Source organism: Sphaerodactylus townsendi, linkage group LG02 (genome assembly GCF_021028975.2).
Source record: "Sphaerodactylus townsendi isolate TG3544 linkage group LG02, MPM_Stown_v2.3, whole genome shotgun sequence".
In the NCBI taxonomy this organism is placed as follows: Eukaryota; Metazoa; Chordata; class Lepidosauria; order Squamata; family Sphaerodactylidae; genus Sphaerodactylus; species Sphaerodactylus townsendi.
The window spans coordinates 125,397,504-125,415,580 of record NC_059426.1 but is presented as its reverse complement, the minus strand read 5'-3'; the positions used below and the strand labels follow the sequence as shown (position 1 = coordinate 125,415,580).

Sequence of the window (18,077 nt, the reverse complement as noted above, 5' to 3'; positions counted from 1 at the left end):
GAGTTGGTTTCTCAATCTCTCACTGGCTCCAACTGTGATCTTATATGGTGACAGTCTTCTTACTAGACTTCTTTTTTGAATTTATTTGGATGTATCATCTTAGCTTTTGTTATAGAAACAGAAAATTTAGTAGAAATCCAAGCACAATATTAAAAAAAAATACGTGGGTGTCTTTCATAGTCTTTCAGTATATAGACATCTGTATGCATATGCTGGGAAAAGGAAATCAGAAGGTGTCCTTTTTCTACAGTGAGGCAGAGTTCTTCCTTCCTCAAAATCAGCAGAGGCTTTTTCTCCAACCCAAAAGAGAAAAAAAAGCTCATCAGGGTCTTTTCACCAGGACACAGAATAGTTCCTTTTGATGAAAGGTCTCCTCTGACTGGAACCTGCATAGCAAATGGCTATATGTGATCATGAGAGGATGTCCCTAGAATGAATATTCCCTGAACACCAAGCTGGGGAGAAGGATGTGTGTTTGGAAGAGGAATTGACTTGATTGTGTTTTAGGAAAATAGGTAGAATGGAAGGTTTTCGTTTGAAGCACTTGATAATAAGTTTTACGTGGAATTCTCAAAATGTCTGCAAGTCATAGCACAATATAATGCTTCACAAAGCTTAGCATTTCTTAAGTATCAAATGGTGTTGCAATTTATATCTGTTCCTCCATGCAGAACAGGTGTTTGCTGAACACACTAGAAGGTAGTTCAGCTTTCAGAGTCCTTAGAATTGAGAACTTGCAAAGAAAAGTGAATAGTGGCACAACCACATAGGCTCACAAACCAGTTTTTTTTATAGAATTAGTATTCTAATTATGCATGATTAAGATGTCTAGTGTTATAGTTATTATCAGTAAATTGATATATGCATTTATACATAATGAAGCAATAGGAACTAATATACCAATAGCTTGAATTTACTGCTTTGATTCTCAGATTTTGTTTTTAGAAAATATGCTGCCCCTTTAGAAAAGGGGGCAGAGTGTATAAATAAAGGAAGAAGCATGACACCAAAACTGTGTATTGGGAAAAAAATTATCAGCAGATTAGAACCCTATTAACCTCTTGCTGAGTTCAGGGATCCCCTGAGTGTGTATAAAGCCAGGGCATAACCTGAGCAAGGTTGGTGGTAAGTTCGGTTTCTTAACTGCTGCAGTTGTACAAATAAAAAGGTGCAGAGTTTCAGAGTGTGTGTGTGGCCAGGGGGCGGGGGGGGGGGGGGGGGGGGGGGGGGGCAGCACTGGTAAAACCCAAAAAGGACTAAGTAGTAAGTTGTTCAGTCAGCAAAGAGAAGGAATCTTAGTCCAGAGCCTGTTGCACCCAATATACAGATGAAATTAGTAAGCGTTCTATACACTTCAGGTTTTAAGGACAGATTTTTTTTACCGGTTTCTTTTACTACCTGGGCAGCTTAATCAACTGGTTTTAAATCCGCAATAATGATATAAAATTAATCTGAAAATTGGAAGTTTTTGTGCTGCTTAAGTTCTGACACATGCTAGTTAAGATAGGACCCTTATATCTGCCAGGGAATTGTATCCGTTTTTCCCTAGTTTTGTTCAGTTACAAATATGAATGTTGAATCCCTAGGTTTTGTAAATCAGGTGCATTTCATGGGTAGCAAATATATATCCTCTAAATTGTGACTGAGCAGATTTTTTAAAAGTCTCGTAGCAAAGCCTAATTTGAAAAATTATTTTCTAGATAAGGTGCTACATGAAAGAAACCCTAAAATTCTTCAGCTGAAGCGTAACTAGCTAATAACTTTTCATATTTCTCTTTTTTCCTAGTTGAGAGAGTAGGATTTTTGTTTAGGTTTGTGCGGATTATTCCCCCCCCCCCCCCCAACACACATGCTTTTTGAGCATGCTGTTGAGGCCATATTTTTTAAACTGCTATTGTCAGTAAATTGCAGCTGCCAAATTTTTGACTAGAAATCACAAATGTAGGCTTGCGGCATTGACCTAATCTTGGCTGCTCCATTCCGTTTTAAAAGGCAAAATAAAATATATTGTGGTCTGTTACATCACTACAATTTGCCTTTCAAAGCTCTCCTTTTGTAGTTGTAAACCATTGTTCAACCAGAGTCAATTTCCTCCAGACTAAGGAACTGGTTACTGTCAAGTTTCTTGGGAGGTGGGTAAAAATGAAGGAATCTTATGGCAATTTGAAGACTAACAGGTTTATGGTAGAATATGAGCTTTCATGGTAGGTTCTCTTAGAATGAGTCTTTATGATGCCCAGTTCTTTGTATTTTGCTCCAACAGACTTAACATGGCTACCCTACTGGAATTTAAAAATACATGTGAGATGCATAGAAAAGATAAAAGGGTAGCAGTTGAAAATGAAATGCTAGGAATGCTGCAATGTTTTTTCTTTTTGGCTAATGATAGTAATGGGTGTACACTTCAACTTGCCTCTGTACAACAGACATGTACTCCATTGTACATGTTATGTAATAGTACTGAAACCTATCCCTGTATATATCTGAAGTTTTCTAAAAGGCAGCTTGCTTTTATATCTATGCATCTTTGAGGAGGGATGGTAAAGTTTATCCTTTTGACACTGTAAACAATAATATTGAAAAATGAACTTCGAAACTCTGCACCTGTATACAATTTTTAGCAATAAAGCAGCATGTGCTGAGAATGCACTAAAATGTCATTGTGTCATTTCTTCTAAGAGAGAAAAATTGGATGTAGACAGACAGATACATTGAAGTTTTTTTTAAGTGTGCAGGGACAAGAGGCCTAAGCTGAGAAACTTAAATAAGTATTCAACAGTATTGAATTTAAGTACGGTAATCAATATTCCCTTGATTAAGCCAGAATGATCAGGTTTGAGTTTGGTCTCATGTCTCTCATTTTTGTCATCACCCCTCCACCCCCCAATCTGCACACATTAACAGTAAAATGCCAGTGGACATGAATTATGGGATTTATAATTTTGAAGGCTTCCCCTAGTTATATAGGTTACAGTTTAGAGGTCTTGGTAATGCTTATCATAAAACTGTTAACAAACTGTACGCGAAAAAAAGAAAATTCCAGCAACAGATTCTGAATGACTTCTCTGCTTCCCACTATTTGGCTGCATTTCAATATCACCTGGACCTCCCACATCTCTTACCATTCTTATTCAACAACCTGGCTAAGATTGGGGGGTTATTTACTTTGGGAACGAATTTCAGAGAGGACAAGGTGGTTACAGGACAATGAAAAGACTTTCAAGAAGCTGCTTTTTGCCTGTATGACTTAAGCCTGGTGCTCAGTACATATACTGTTAATGCCACAGCATTCAAAAAATGTGCCACAGTAGTGCCCAGTGCTATGCCTCTCAAGTACCGGTACTTATGAATCCAACTGAAGATTCCATTCCTACACAACCCGTTTTCCACCTAAATGGTAAAATTTACTGTAAGAGATTAAAATGTGCTAATGATTCAGTACTGATTTCAAAACTTAAAAACTAGACTCACTCATGGATAGCTAATGAGGACTAGTTTAGACTTTTGAAAACTTTTATGTATTCGTCTCACTTCTAAGCAGTTAGGTATTTTTCTCATGTTGAATTAAAGCTTTCAAAAGTTAGTGAAAGGGAAGGTCTGGGTTCAGGAAAAGAGATGTGCCCCCCCCCCCCCCCCAAAAAAAAAAACCCCTCTTACACACAGCTGCATGGGAGGTAAACATGTTGTATTTCACACAGACAATAGGGCCGGAGGCAATATTTTAACATTTAAATGCTGTGAATGCACATTCACACTGTGAAGACACTTGTTTGCATCTTATATAAAAGAACATTTGTCATTCTGAGACTTCAGCTAGTATTTCCAAAAGAAATAAGTAGTGGCTATGTGACAATAGTTTCAAACTGGCATCTGCAAAAATTCTGCCACTTAGTTGTTCAACTTTTTTCAATGCCCAGGTGTTAAGGAATAGGGCCTTGGTTTGTAGCAATGCTTCTTGGGTACAATTTTCTGGTGGCTTTGTTCTTCCAGTTTCTTATGTTGTGCTTCTATATGCATGTGCACTAGCACTAGATTTTCTTTTAACTAAAAAAAAAGTTTAAACCATTGAGTTTAGGTAAAATGAATCACAGAATAACAAGCTATTTTTGTAGCAATTAAACAGCCTGTTGCTATGAACAGTAACAAAATATCAGAAAAAAAGTCGGGCATTACCCCTTATGTTTTACGCATTCCACTAGTAAAACAAAATATGCAACCTTCAAAGACAGTTTATACAGAACAAGTATTGCTATGACCAATGTACAAATGAAAAAGGAATCTAAAGATTTGGGTTGGAACATTTTCCAGTGTTTTTCTGTGGAAATATTTAAAGATCCTTTGTTTTATAAAAGTACCACCACTTAACAGATTTTTTTTTACTTATGGCAACCCCGATGGTGTTTTCAAGGCAAGAGATGTTCAGAGGTGGTTTGCTATTATCTGGCTCTGCATCACAACCCTGGTATTCCTTGCAGGTTTCCCATCCAAATACTTGCTGGGTTGACCCTGCTTAACCCAACTTCTAAAAAATCAAGTTCTCTGATTACCTGGTTGGTTGTGCAGATCAAATCAAAACCAGGATGTCGGTGATATTGTAACCAATTTCATATGAACCTAATAAGAATTGCAGGTGATACTATGGAGGGTAACAATGAAAATGAGGTTCCACATTAACCTCTGTAGAAGAGTTAAATTGTTTATGTAGATAATGAACAACCATATGTACAGTTCTTTGGCTGTGCTAAAATCAGTATATCAACCTTTTTTTAGTGCCTTGAACATAGCATCTGAACCACGCTTTTATGACTCCTCATCAACTATTTCAGTACAACCATCTGTTGCTGTAGGGACACAAAATTAACATGTACATTATATTTTTAGTGAACAAATTTAAATTAATGGGATGAAGCTACACTTAGGAAATCAGACTTTTTTTCCAATTAAATTTTTTCCAGAAAACCCACTTCACTGGAGGAATCAATGCAGTTCCTTTCTTAAACTTGTTTTTGTTGTGACGGGGTCTATCCTTATGCATAATTTTTTTTTAATGGACTAGTCCTTGAAGTGCAGGAGGGCTCTTCTGATAGTCCTCAATTACTGAAAGATAAACTGAAAGAGGAGGATAGCACCTACTGACAGAGACTGCAATTTATGACTGCCTCCAATGGGTGGTAGGAAAGCAAAGTGCCCTGTTGTTAAAGAATACCCTGGTGCTTCAGAGAACATGTGGAAGGCCACATCTGTTTCCAACACCAGTAGAACCCCTCCTGCAACTCAGGAAGCAGCAGCACTTGCCCTCCTATGCTCCCATGAATGCTACAGTTATAGGAATGGTACAGGGAAGGACCAAGTTGCAACTCCTGCCCTGCACAGGTAAGGTCAAAACAAGTTCACTGCATAAGAAAAGCTGCCTCAAAAGCCTGCATGGCACATTAATTTGCTTTTGCCCTTCACTAAGAGGAAAAAAGTGCTATATTTTTGTGCATCCCATCAACATCACAAACTTCTCTTGACTATTCCTTTTGGCCCTGAAGAGCCAGTTAATTGCAGAGCAGCCAAAAAGAAAACAAAGACAGCTGTTATCCTGACAAAATTCAATACGGCTCTGTGTTGCAGAAGTTACAGGGTATCTAATGGGTTTTGAACGATGAACATTTCTGTATTTAGTTGCTGTCTGTTCATATCTTATATAAACAAGGTACAAGTTCAAAAAATTACCTTTTGGACACTGTTCTTTAGGCTCACTGTAGGAAAGGTAATCTTTGACGCTTTGACTGTGGTTTTATTTTTTAACATGTAACTGAAAAACAACATTAACATTTTAGTACTATTTCATCAACTGTTATATGAATACATGTAAACATTAGGATGTTAGAATACAAACTTTTCAAAGCCAGTGAATTAATTAATTTATATTGCATATTTCAGACTACTGTATTTAGTTCCCTCATTTTTTGCTCTTCCTTCAGCAGTAGGAAGTTCTAAATATTCAAACTGGCAAAGATGATTGCTGTAATTCACTAACAACTACAGATGTTATGTACTTCATCCACATCTTTATAGCTCTAATGGCTTAATATTTGCTCCTTTCCCTAAGCAACCTAAAACTGTGTGTACAAAGATCACTTGTGCCACAGCCAGTTTTAGTACTGATTTACATATTCACAGTAATTATTACTCAATGGGTTGTATCCTACCACCCTACTCAGCTAAGGGTAGAAAGTTCCACACCTGCATGGTCTGTCCCACCACTGCAAGAGGCTTTTCTGCTAGTGAGATGCCCTTGCACCACAATGCAGCACCTTTAGCTGAACAGAACAGTAGCAGGCTATCCATTAACACATATTTCACAGCTAAGCGTGAATCTGCTTCAACTGAGAAGTGTTCTCATGAAGGCACAAAGTTCTGCTTTGTGTTTTTTGATATCTGATGGCTGTTGAGCCTGGTTAAACAGAAGAGTGTGGGGGTGTCTTCCACAAGTCATCGGTTCCCTATTGTACTTGAGGCAGTGATATGTCTACAGTTTTCCACTAAAGATCTTGAAAACATCAGTTTTTACTGCGGAGCAGGTTTTGGAATTCTGAACTTTGATTACTTAAATCTGAATCTACTGACGGCTTTAATATTTCCTATTGTACTGGAGAGTCACCTCTGGAGAACATATGTGCACGGAAGCTGTTTGAAGGTGTGCTCTAGGAACTCTACCAGACTAATACAGTACAGCACCATTTGTAACAGTGGCAAGTGGTTTTCCATTGATTTTTCTTGAATTGGATATATTGTTGCTGTTGAGTATATTGTATAGGAACTCATAAGCAGAATTTGCACTATCTATGTTTTTCTTTCCACTTTATTCCTGATTACATTGTACTGCTCTTGCTATAGTGTTGTGTTTGTGGCCAGGAGTGCGGTGATTTTCCTCTTTTTGTTTTATGCAACAACCTCCCCAGAGAGGTGTTCCTGGCCCCTTTACTCTCATCCTTTAGGAGGCAGCTGGACCATTTTCAATCTGGCTTCCGTGCTGGCCTTAAGATGGAGACGACTTTGGTCACCCTCACAGATGACCACTGGAGGCAACTGGACCAAGGTGGGATGGTGCTTCTGTTATTGCTTGATTTGACAACAGTGTTCAACTTGGTCAGTCATGATCTTCTGACCTTTTGCCTCGCTGATTCTGGAATACACAGGACAGCCTTAAAGTGGCTGTGATCTCCTTAGGGGCAGAGGGTAGTAGTAGGAGAGAGGGTTTCAATGCACCATTCACTGGTGTGTAGGGTCCTGCAAGGGGCAATACTCTCTCCAATATTATTCGACATCTATGTGAGCCCTCTTCCCAAGTTGATCTGGAGCATTGGGCTGGGATATTACACTGATGACATCCAGCTGAATCTGTTGATGGACGGCTGGCTGGATATTGCCCCAGATATTTTGGCCAGCTGCTTGGAGGCCACTGTGAAATGGCTGAAAAGAAGCCAGCTGAATCCATCAAAGATGGGTGGCCTGAGGCTGGGAAGGCTTAGTCTGAGGTGATCAACTTCCAACTCTTGAGGGTGTGCAACTAACGTCTATGCCAACCATCAAGAGTATATGTATGATCCTTGATGCCTCCTTATCTATGAAGGTTCAGTTCACAAATGTTGCCCACCTGGTTTTTTGCCACTTCAGCCAGATGAGACTATTGGTACCCTAATTATCAACCCGACCTTGCCACAGTGATCCATGCAACGGTCTCCTCTAGGCTGGACTACTGAAACTCATTCTATGAAGGGATGCCCTTAGGCCTGCTTTGGAAACTCCAGTTGGTGCAAAATGCAGCAATGTGGGTCCTTACTGAGACCCCATGGCAGGCACATATCCAACCAGTATTCTGCCAGCTGCATTGGCTTCAGGTGCAATACTGAATCAGGTTCAAGTTTTGGTGTTTACTTTCAAAGCCATAAACAGTCTGGGGGCATTGTATCTGCAGGACAATCTCTCCAGTTAGGTTCCCTAAAGATCATTGCACTCAGTTAGCAACTCCTCACTGGTGATCCCTAGCCCAAAAGTTATTCAGCTGTCCTTGATCAGGGCTAAGGCATCTTCAGTCCTGGTCCCAGCTTGGTGGAATGCTCTGTCAGGTAAGACCCAGGTCCTGTGCAATTTCACAGGGCATATAAGACAGAACAGTTCCACCAGGCCTATAGTTGAGGCAGCAACGCTATTCTGTCTAGCAGGCATCTCTCTTTCCTTTATTTATGTTTAGTATGTCATAGAAATTTATCCCTGTCTTAATTGGTAATGTTTTCAACATCGTTTGCATGTGCTCTTATAGTTATACTGGTATTTACTTTGATTTTACTGTTGTTATTTCATGTTGGAAGCTGCCCAGAGCTGCAAAAATAAATAAAATATGGTTTTATTCATGGTGGCATTTCATTAGTTTCAGTTTTACCTTATGGATTTTAAATCAGTAGGTTCTATGTGTTTTATTGCTGTTCACAATGTAACCTGCCAAGTTTGCATTAGGTAGAAAGACAGCTAACAAATGTTTTCAATAAAATAAATAATATTTGATGTAGTGGATAACATTAATTTGATGCAGAACAAAATTTAAAATCAGTCGCACTTTAAAGACCAATAACATTTTCCAGGGTATAAACCTGCATAAGTCAAAGCTCACTTGGTCAGATACAAAGGAGACTGAAGCTTCATCTGCTCTGCTACCCAGCTCAGAAGGTAGAAGATGTGTTACGAAGAAAGGCCAGTTGGAACTAGAATGCAGAGGCACAACACAAAATGTAAGCCACTTGATTAGAGGAAGGAGATGCGCATGCAAACAAAACCAACAGAACACCACTGGTGGTCACGTAAGGCTCACTACTCTAACCAGTCCAGCCCATCATTAATGAACCACAAGCTATTCTTCTGTCGCTCCATGTAGCAGACTTCTTCTTGCTCAAAAACATCCCTCTAACCTTAAATAACTTCCTATCTTTCTTACAATAATGCACGACTTGTCTGGACACAGACTCTGGGAACAGGACCTGTAATGAACCAAGATAGCAATTTTGTCCCATGTGCACTGTAACACTGCAATCACTAAACCTAACCACACCTGCCATATTATCTCAGGTTCATTCATTTGCTCATATATGCCGTCGAAAGTCAATAATGCCTTTCTTCTTGTTACAGTTCCTAGGCAAAAGAATACACACACATAAATCTGATGTTAAGAGTCGCAACTTGCAATACTCAGAATCTTCCAAAACATCTCACTGCTAACCTATGAGTGGCAGTTCTCCTACCCAGAATCTCAAAAGGAGATTATGACACAAGATTGCCGAACCAGCATTTGTTAACAAGTTCTGGTCAATGTTTTCATCCCCCGACCCAGTGCCAAACAGAAACACTGGATTCTTATCTTCTTTTTCTAATTTTCTCTATTTCTCACCTCCATACCTATCTCCTTGCTCTAATGAAATGGATTCATTTTTGTATGGTACCTCTGCATCCAACTGTCACTTCTTTGTAAAACACCTCCTGCTTGAAGACCAGGATATAAAACAGGGGTGCCAAACACATTTGTTATGAGGACCAGATATGACAAGAAATAGTCTTGGTCAGGCTGGGAGAGGGTGAGCCCTCAGCACACTCGCCAGCCGATTGGGACAGGGGGGAAGGAGGGGAATGGCTATCTTGGCTGTTAAGTTTGCAGCACTGTGGGGGGTGGGGGCAGAGTAGTCGGCATTGGGAATGGGTAGCTGTCTCAGCTGGCAAGCTCACAGCAGCCTTGCCAGTCCAGAAAAGCACTGAGGGAGGTGGTCAACATTGGGGGGGGGGTGCGACAGCAGGGAGAGGTGCCTGCTATAGTGGATGATCCCATAGCAGGCTTGCCAGCCCAGATTGGGAGTGGAGTGCTGCCTAGACTGGCAAGCCCGCAAGAGGTTCGTCAAGTCAGATCAGGAGTGCCAAGGGGTGGGTGGGTGGGGTGGTTTGCCTCAGCTGGCTCACAGGCCTGCCTGATTAGCTATCTCAAGGGGCTGAATTTTGACATCCCTGATATGACCAATTTATTTTCATTCTCTTTTGTACCAAAGTAAACTTCAAATCACAAAAGCTTATACCTTGGACACTTTTTTGCCTCAAAAAGCAGTACTGTGTCTTGACCTGAATGGCCCAGGCTAACCAGATCTTGTCTGATCTCAGAAGCTAAGCAGGATCCGCTCTGGTTAGTAACTGGACGGAGATAGCAGGGTTACTATGTCAATGAAGGCAATGGCAAGCCACCTCTGTTAGTCTCTTGCCTTGAAAACCTATGGGGTTGCCATAAGTTGGCTGTGACTTGGTACTTTACACATACAAGGTAGTTCTGAATTCAAATTTTGTTCTACTACTGCAGACTAATGCAGTTACCCACTTGAAACTAATTTAGTATATGTCTTCTACACTTCCATTTGCTTTGTAAACTCAGCCAGCTTCAGAACAGCTTGATGCTGCTGCCACTGGAACATTGTTTCTGGTATAACTACCAAGAGATCATTCATACATACAGACACCATCAGCCAGAAGAACAAGGTTTGTGAACTTTCCAAAACTTTTCCCTTAAACATTTATGTTCCCTTTTATAAAATATTGTCTTTCAGCAAATAAACATATACAGGATGATTTGCAGACTTTCACTGAGGTTTATCCTCATGCATTTTGTGTCTTGAGCAATTCGGTGTTCATTAGAAGGTACTAACCATACCACACTGTCCTTGAAAAGGCAGAAGAAGCCTCGCAGAGACGCCAAAGTTGTTGAACACAGCAGCTTGATACCAATGTCAAGATGGCATGACTGACAATTCAACATGTTGTAGGTGCTAGAAGAAAAGGCAGAGGGTAAAATCAGTTAAAATTTTATTTAATAATTTGCTTTGCACAATATATCAGGATTTGAAACACTTTGTGATCACTTAAAGGGAACAGTTCAGCTGGGGGATTTTTGAGATAGTGAACCAGATCTCAGGGAAGACTTCTGCTGACAGTACAGGAAGCAATTTTTTTCCAATCTGTCCCCATTACTACATACCTCGAACTCCATTCTCATGCTGTTCCAGGGGGTCCCCCTTCCCCTAGATGGATTTCAGGGGGCTGTAGTGGAAGGTAAGCAAGTTTTACAGTTCACTGATGGAATTCTCCCATCCCCAACATTTTTTGGTGAGATCCAAGCCACTAGCTACAAGTAGTCAGTATGAGTTCTGGACCACAAAATATGAACCTTCAAATGAAACGCTCAAAGAGATGCTACATTAGTTTATAAATTAAACTCTCATTAATTTTTCACTTTAAGAACTACTTAATTTGACATGTATGTATCTATATACCTAGAAAAAATCATTACTACTAATGGAGTTAGTTACAGTGATACAGTCAACTAAAACTCTATCAAAATTTTCCATTTATCCTGCTTACAACAGCATTTATGAACAAAGAAACAGTGATCCTCTCACTGTTGTAGATTTTCCAGGCTGTGTGGCCATGGTCTGGTAGTTTTCACTAATATTTCACCAGAATCTATGGTTTGCATCTTCAAAGGCATGTCATGGTGAGAAGTGTTGTTTCACCATCTCACTATGACATGCCTTTGAAGGTGAAATGTTAGGAGCAAAAATTGCCAAACTACGGCCACACAGCCCAGAAAACTCACAATAGTGTGTTGATTCCAGCCATTAAAGTCTTCAACAATACACAGAAATAGCCATCATTTTCAGGCATTGTATAAAAGACTTTGAAGGTAGAATCAGAATGTAGACTCTGTTCCCAGTTTGTGTGTCTATAAACACAATTCCTTAGTCAAAAGATCATTTAGAAGTAGACACATTTACTTAGCAAGGCATTTCACTGAGAGCTATCTTCTATTAAGTCATGTCCAAAGTTTCAAAATGGACAAAGTTGGCTGGCTTTCACTCCCACTTGGAAAGTTGGAAAGTGTCATTGCCAATATACAGAAATCTCTCCCCACCCCCAATGCCTACCATCCCATGAGGTCTCCTTCAATGCAGAGCATCACAGAATCTTCCACAACAACATCACTTGTGACCTCTGAAATGACAAGAACACCTGAAAGTTACAAGGTTTTGTTTTATGTAAGACAGAAGTAATACTCAGTAGCTTGGGAGCCACATGCTTCTTCTGGCTCTTCCAGGCAATGTCCCCCAATATGACACCTGTCCCATGTTTCAGGAAAGTGGCCAGATGCTTGCCCACTACAGCTTATGGTTGACAGGTAATTCCCACCTTGAAACAGCCATTGCCAGAAGAACAGGTAAGATGCAAGGTTCCTTTAGGTGCAGTCTTCATGTTAGGGACTGAAGTAAATGCAACTCACTTCGTTGGTGGTAACTGCGAATATGGCATTCTAGTACAGACAGAGATGATATACCCAGGTAGCTGTTGCAGCCCTTGCACACTTCATTGAAAACTATTTTCAGCATTCAATTAAAGAAGCAATACCCACTGCTAGAATTGCTGCAACACGCACTTTCTTCTGTTTCCTTTTCTTCTGCCTTTCTGTCAAAATGTTCAGGTGGTATACATGGCTTAGTAAAATTGACATATTCAGAAATATCTACTGCCAAAACTTGAAAAGTATAAAACTAGGATCAGGTGGTCCCTGGCCCTAGAAGTGTCTGGCTGTCCTCAATCAGAGCCAGAGCTTCCTTGGCCCGGCCTATGTGATCTGACTCAATTCCATAGGGCCTGGAAGATGGAGGTGTTCTGCTAGGCCAGGGGTAGGGAACCTGCGGCTCTCCAGATGTTCAGGAACTACAATTCCATCAACCCAGTTTGTCATCATGGCCAATTGGCCATGGCCAGTATGTGGCATGGCCATGCGTGGTGAAATTGATAGAGGCTGTGGATCCCAAAACATCCTGGAGAGCCGCAGGTTCCCTACCCCTGTGCTAGGCTTACGGTTGTGGCAGAAACAGTTATATCACTCCTGGGTTCCCTATCCCCATTTTATTTACCTTTATATATTCTGACTTTTTGCTTCTTTGGCTTGGTTTTGGAGCAGTGATGGAAACTTTGTGATGCGGTTTTAAATTGTGTAGCCTATTTAACAGATTGTTATATTTTTATGTTGTCAGCCACCCTGAGCCTTACTCTGTTTGGGAAATGGCAGTTGATAAATCTAATAACATAAAATAAAGATCTCAAAATAATTTTACTTTCCAACTCATCTTGGAGAATGAGAACCCAGGGAAGTAGAACAGAAGATGGCAGGGTGGGGTAAGAAAATAAGGTTTGTGTGTGGGCTGGGGGTATTGGAGACAAAACAAAGGAGGAAATTGGATTTCTCTTTCCATATCTCTTGCATCTAATTATTTCTATCCAAACATGAGCATAGAGCCATAATCATGTACCAAAATGAAAGGTGAGTAAATAAGGTAATCACGTTACAATTCCATAACCTTTCCATTCCAGTTGATCCTCTCAACTCCCATTTTCAACAAAGGAAGATGATCATGTCAGTGCACAGATGCATTCATCTGATTTAAGTTTTGTGATGATGCTATCCTGCAAATGGTAAAGATCAGCAGTTGCTCATACCCAATCATTTTCTTGTGGCTCTCACTGAATGGAGCAACTTGCCTGAGGAGAATGAGAATACATAAAAATATAATTGCTCCTGAGGGCGTTTTAATAAAAAGGCTGTAATATAATGCCATGGTTTTTAAGGATGCATTTATGAAATGATTATATATGTGAGAATTAAACCAATACAGTGGTAGCAGTTGTCACTGAAATAACATTATTTTAATCATAGAACTAGAAGGGGTGATACAGGGCATCTAGTCTAACCCCTTGCTCAATGCAGGATCACCCTCTCCTAGAGAGCATCCATGACAAGTATTTGTCCAGCTGCTGCTTAAACACACAGCCAATTGGGTGCTGTGTGGTTTCCGGGCTGTATGGCCGTGTTCTAGCAGCATTCACATCAAAAACAGGGGAAACAGCAAGGATTCTGAGAAAGGCAAAACTTCCCTCCAGTAACATAACAAGGAAAGAAAGAAAAGCCATCAAAGATCTCAATTCTGATTCAGAAATCATCATTCTACCAGCAGATAAAGGTAATGCCACGGTTATCATGGAAACAGACCAATACAAAGAAAAAATCAGACAACTTTTGGACCCCACAACATACAAAAAGTTAAAACAAGACCCAACCAACAAAATCACCAGGAAAATCAACACCTTGATTAAAAACTCCTCAATTGATCCAATCATTCGCAAACGTCTCTGCAAATCTGAAGCTCACCCTCCTAGACTCTATGGACTCCCAAAAATCCACAAGGAATCCACTCCACTCAGACCTATTGTGAGTGCAATTGGATCTCCTACATATGATTTGGCAAAGTTTCTGGCCACACAACTGCAAATCCATATTGGACTTACTACACATTACATTAAGGACTCAACTCACGTCATTGAAAAAATCAGCAAACTCAAACTCAACCCCAATGACAAACTGATCAGTTTTGATGTGGTGTCCCTATTCACCAAGGTCCCCATAGCAGACACCATGACACTCATTAACCAGAAATTCCCAAAAGACATCACAGGCCTGTTTCAACATTGTCTCACTACCAGCTACTTCCAGTGGGATAATGAATACTATGAACAGAAAGATGGGGTAGCCATGGGTAGCCCTCTTAGCCCTGTAATAGCTAATTTTTATATGGAACATTTTGAGAAGCAAGCCCTGAAAACAGCACCAAAAAAGCCCACCATATGGTTCCGTTATGTGGATGACACATTCACCATTTGGAGCCACAGAGAAGAAGAACTAAACAAGTTCCTGGACCATATCAACAAGATCCACCCAAACATCCAATTTACTATGGAGAAAGAAAATGAAGGAAAACTACCATTTTTAGATGTTTTAGTCATCCGCAAACCAAACCAGCAATTGGGACACACAGTATACAGAAAACCTACTCACACAGACAGATATCTACACAAAAACTCCAATCACCATCCAGGGCAAAAAAGGAGCACCATAAGAACCTTGGTACATCGCGCAAACAGAATCTGTGAACCTCACCTCCTACTAGATGAATTGAATCACCTAAACAGGGCTCTACAGGCTAATGGTTACTCTAATACAGAAATCAGAAGGGCTGCAAGACCAAGAACAAGCCACATGAACAAAGATAAAGAGCCTTCTAGAGGGAAGGTGTTCTTACCATACATCAAGGGAACCACGGATCGCATAGGAAAACTGATGAAGAAGCACAACCTACAAACAATCTACAGACCCACTAAGAAAATTCAACAGATGCTACGTTCAGCAAAGGATAAGAGGGATCCTCTAGCTACTGCAGGAGTCTATCGCGTACCATGCAGCTGTGGACAAGTCTACATAGGAACCACCAAACGCAGCGCACAGACACGTATCAAAGAACACGAAAGGCACTGCAGACTATTTCAGCCAGAAAAATCAGCAATAGCAGAACACATGATAAACCAACCTGGACATAGAATATTATTTGAAAAAACAGAAATTCTGGACCACTCTGAAAGCCACTACGTCAGACTACACAGAGAAGCAATTGAAATCCATAAGCACATGGACAATTTTAACAGGAAGGAAGAAACTCTGAAAATGAACAGAACTTGGCTGCCAGTGTTGAAAAATACTAGGGTCAAGACTGTGTCAAACCAGCTCCACACAAACACAGGATGACCATAGACAAAAGAAACAAAGGCCAGGATTCTTCTATTCAGATGCTCCCACCAGTGACCTTACTATCTACAGGGTTACTCCCAGGCTATAGTCTTCATTGTTACTCATACTTCTATTCAGATGCCCTCAACTATTGACCTGGTTGCCGCCTTTGTTACTCACAGACAAGGTTTCCCCACCCACCCTGGACACTCCCCACACACCCTGGACAGATATATACTCCACTTGCTTTTCCAACATCAGATCCTCTGAAGATGCCAGCCACAGATGCAGGCGAAACGTCAGGAGAGAATGCTGCTAGAACACGGCCATACAGCCCGGAAACCACACAGCACCAAGTGATTCCGGCCGTGAAAGCCTTCGACAATACACAGCCAATTAAATCTCCAGTGACTCATCAGAAGCCCAGCTAGGTCAACCTCCACCTGGACCCATCTACTTTCTGCTAACACTTGGCAGGCACCAGGAAAAGTGTTATAGGGTGCCATAATGCCCACAGGCACAATATTGGAGACTCCTGCTTCACTGTATTCATTTCTTGTTTTTACTGCATTGTTTCCGAATTTTAGAAATATTTTTTGCATTTCTTTGTCATATGCACTTTTTTATTTCAATGCTTTCTTATTTTGTAATTCTTATTACAATGTTTGCTATAGTCTTATACCATTCCCATTATTGCTAAATTTTGCAATCTAACATGAACTTCAGCGACAAAGGAAGATTCTAAATAAAGAAATAGTCCAATAAAGCAGCTCAGAGTCAGCAGCCAAGAACAATGGTAGAAGAAGAGACAAATCCATGCATGTTTGCCACATAATCTCATTAACACCAAGCAATAGCTTATGTGCTGCACCTGGTGTGCAGAGATTTTTGAGACCATATCACTTGCAATGTTGTGTCACACACTCTTCACACATTCAGCTGTTAGTCATCAAAGAAACCATGATCAAATGATGTGCATGCTCATGAAAACATAACAAAGAGAGAAAAGAGAAAGTTGCCCTCTATACTCATACAAAATTGCCTTATGCCTAGCTCAGAAAAGCCTACTGTAACAGGCAGCAGCTCTCTGAAGAACCTTTTCAACTGAAAATTCAGGACTGCACCAGAGATTTTCTTCATGCAAAATCTACATTTTCATCATTAACAACAATTAATTATTTTTATTTAGGGTTGCTGAAATGACAGGAGGCTCAAGTGGATTCTAGGACTGGTCTTTTTCGAGGAACAGAAGAGCTGTGCACTCACAAATTACAGGACTGAGCAAATATTCAGAGATATCCAGGAAGTGGGGCAATTTGGGGAAATATCCTGCAAATGCCCTTAAAGTGTAAGGAAAGAGGAAAAGGAAGGGTTGGGGTTTTTTTGCAGGGGGTGGGACTTTTGATAGAACTATAAAGAGTTCACACTCCGATTTTTATTGAGACTGAGAACATTGCCTGACTTCTGTCCATTTCACCCCAATTTCCTTTTCCCAACTGTTTCTTTGACACAGGTCAGCCAAGACACCTTAGGCCCCCTGTGGCCTTACTCTCTTCAGTAAAGTGTTGGGAAAAGCACAGTTGTGTCTCTCCACTTCCTTCTTTTTCCTCCTCCATTCTCTGTAGTCATAGCCACCCCCCATAATCACTTAGCTTTCAACATCGGAGCTTCTCACCTATAAAACGTTATTATCTTTAATTGCACCTCGTTACAGGTCATCTCTGTCTGTTCAACAGCCCGCTAGGTAGGGATGCTTATTGTTGTATGGGGCAGCTAGACTTAATTTGCTTATTTACATGTTTTCACGGCTTCAGTAAAACAATACACAGAAGTGGATGACCACAATTGTGCCCTGGATCAACGGCACTACTGACTTCATCGGATGAAGAGTTGTGCGCAATAGCCACACTTGAGTTTTGAACACATGGAAATTTAATCGGCCGAATAATGTAAAAAGAGGCATCATCTTTTTCGTTCCGTGCCGGTCAAAGTCTGGCCAACTCACTGAAACAAGCGAGAAGTCCGAGATTCTCCTCCTGGGCACACAGACTGAGCGAGTCTCCCAGGACAGTATGGCAGCGCTGACACTGGAACAGCATCCATTCCTCCAGCCGATGACTCCGCTTTTTTAGGTCGCCGCCGCTGGAGTCTTCCAGCGCCGCCACTCTCTCCAGCTGTTGGCGCCACCTCCGCGTCTCAGGCCTCGACCGCTCCACCATGATGGCGCCCCCGACTCGGGGCTGCTGAAAGAACTGCTGCAGCTGCCTGCGCACCGCCATCTTGCGTCCGCCAGAAATTCAAACCCAACTCTCACCTCGCGTAGTGCCTATTGGAGCATTTCTTGAGTCTCTCTGGTGGGCGGAACCCCCTTTGATTGGACAGTAAT

At 40.9% G+C, this 18,077-nt stretch overlaps 1 protein-coding gene across 4 annotated transcripts; it reads right to left on the bottom strand.

The window, feature by feature from the left end:
• Positions 1-155: 155 nt before the first annotated feature.
• Positions 156-18,070, bottom strand: OIP5 (Opa interacting protein 5). 4 transcript variants are annotated; one of them, XR_007243493.1, is made up of 6 exons: positions 17,697-18,070; positions 11,997-12,063; positions 10,722-10,841; positions 5,719-5,800; positions 4,761-4,841; positions 3,949-4,044 (listed from the first exon to the last, which is right to left on the bottom strand). XR_007243493.1 is itself a non-coding variant. In XM_048484189.1 (5 exons), the coding sequence occupies exons 1-5, from the start codon at positions 17,968-17,970 to the stop codon at positions 3,907-3,909; spliced, it is 681 nt and encodes a 226-aa protein (XP_048340146.1). In that variant the 5' UTR covers positions 17,971-18,054; the 3' UTR covers positions 156-3,906. The 4 variants fall into 4 exon arrangements, 3 of the variants coding, with proteins under 3 accessions (XP_048340146.1, XP_048340147.1, XP_048340148.1); XM_048484189.1 differs by lacking the exon at positions 4,761-4,841 and having other exon boundaries at positions 156-4,044; positions 17,697-18,054; XM_048484190.1 differs by having other exon boundaries at positions 3,949-4,841.
• Positions 18,071-18,077: the final 7 nt, after the last annotated feature.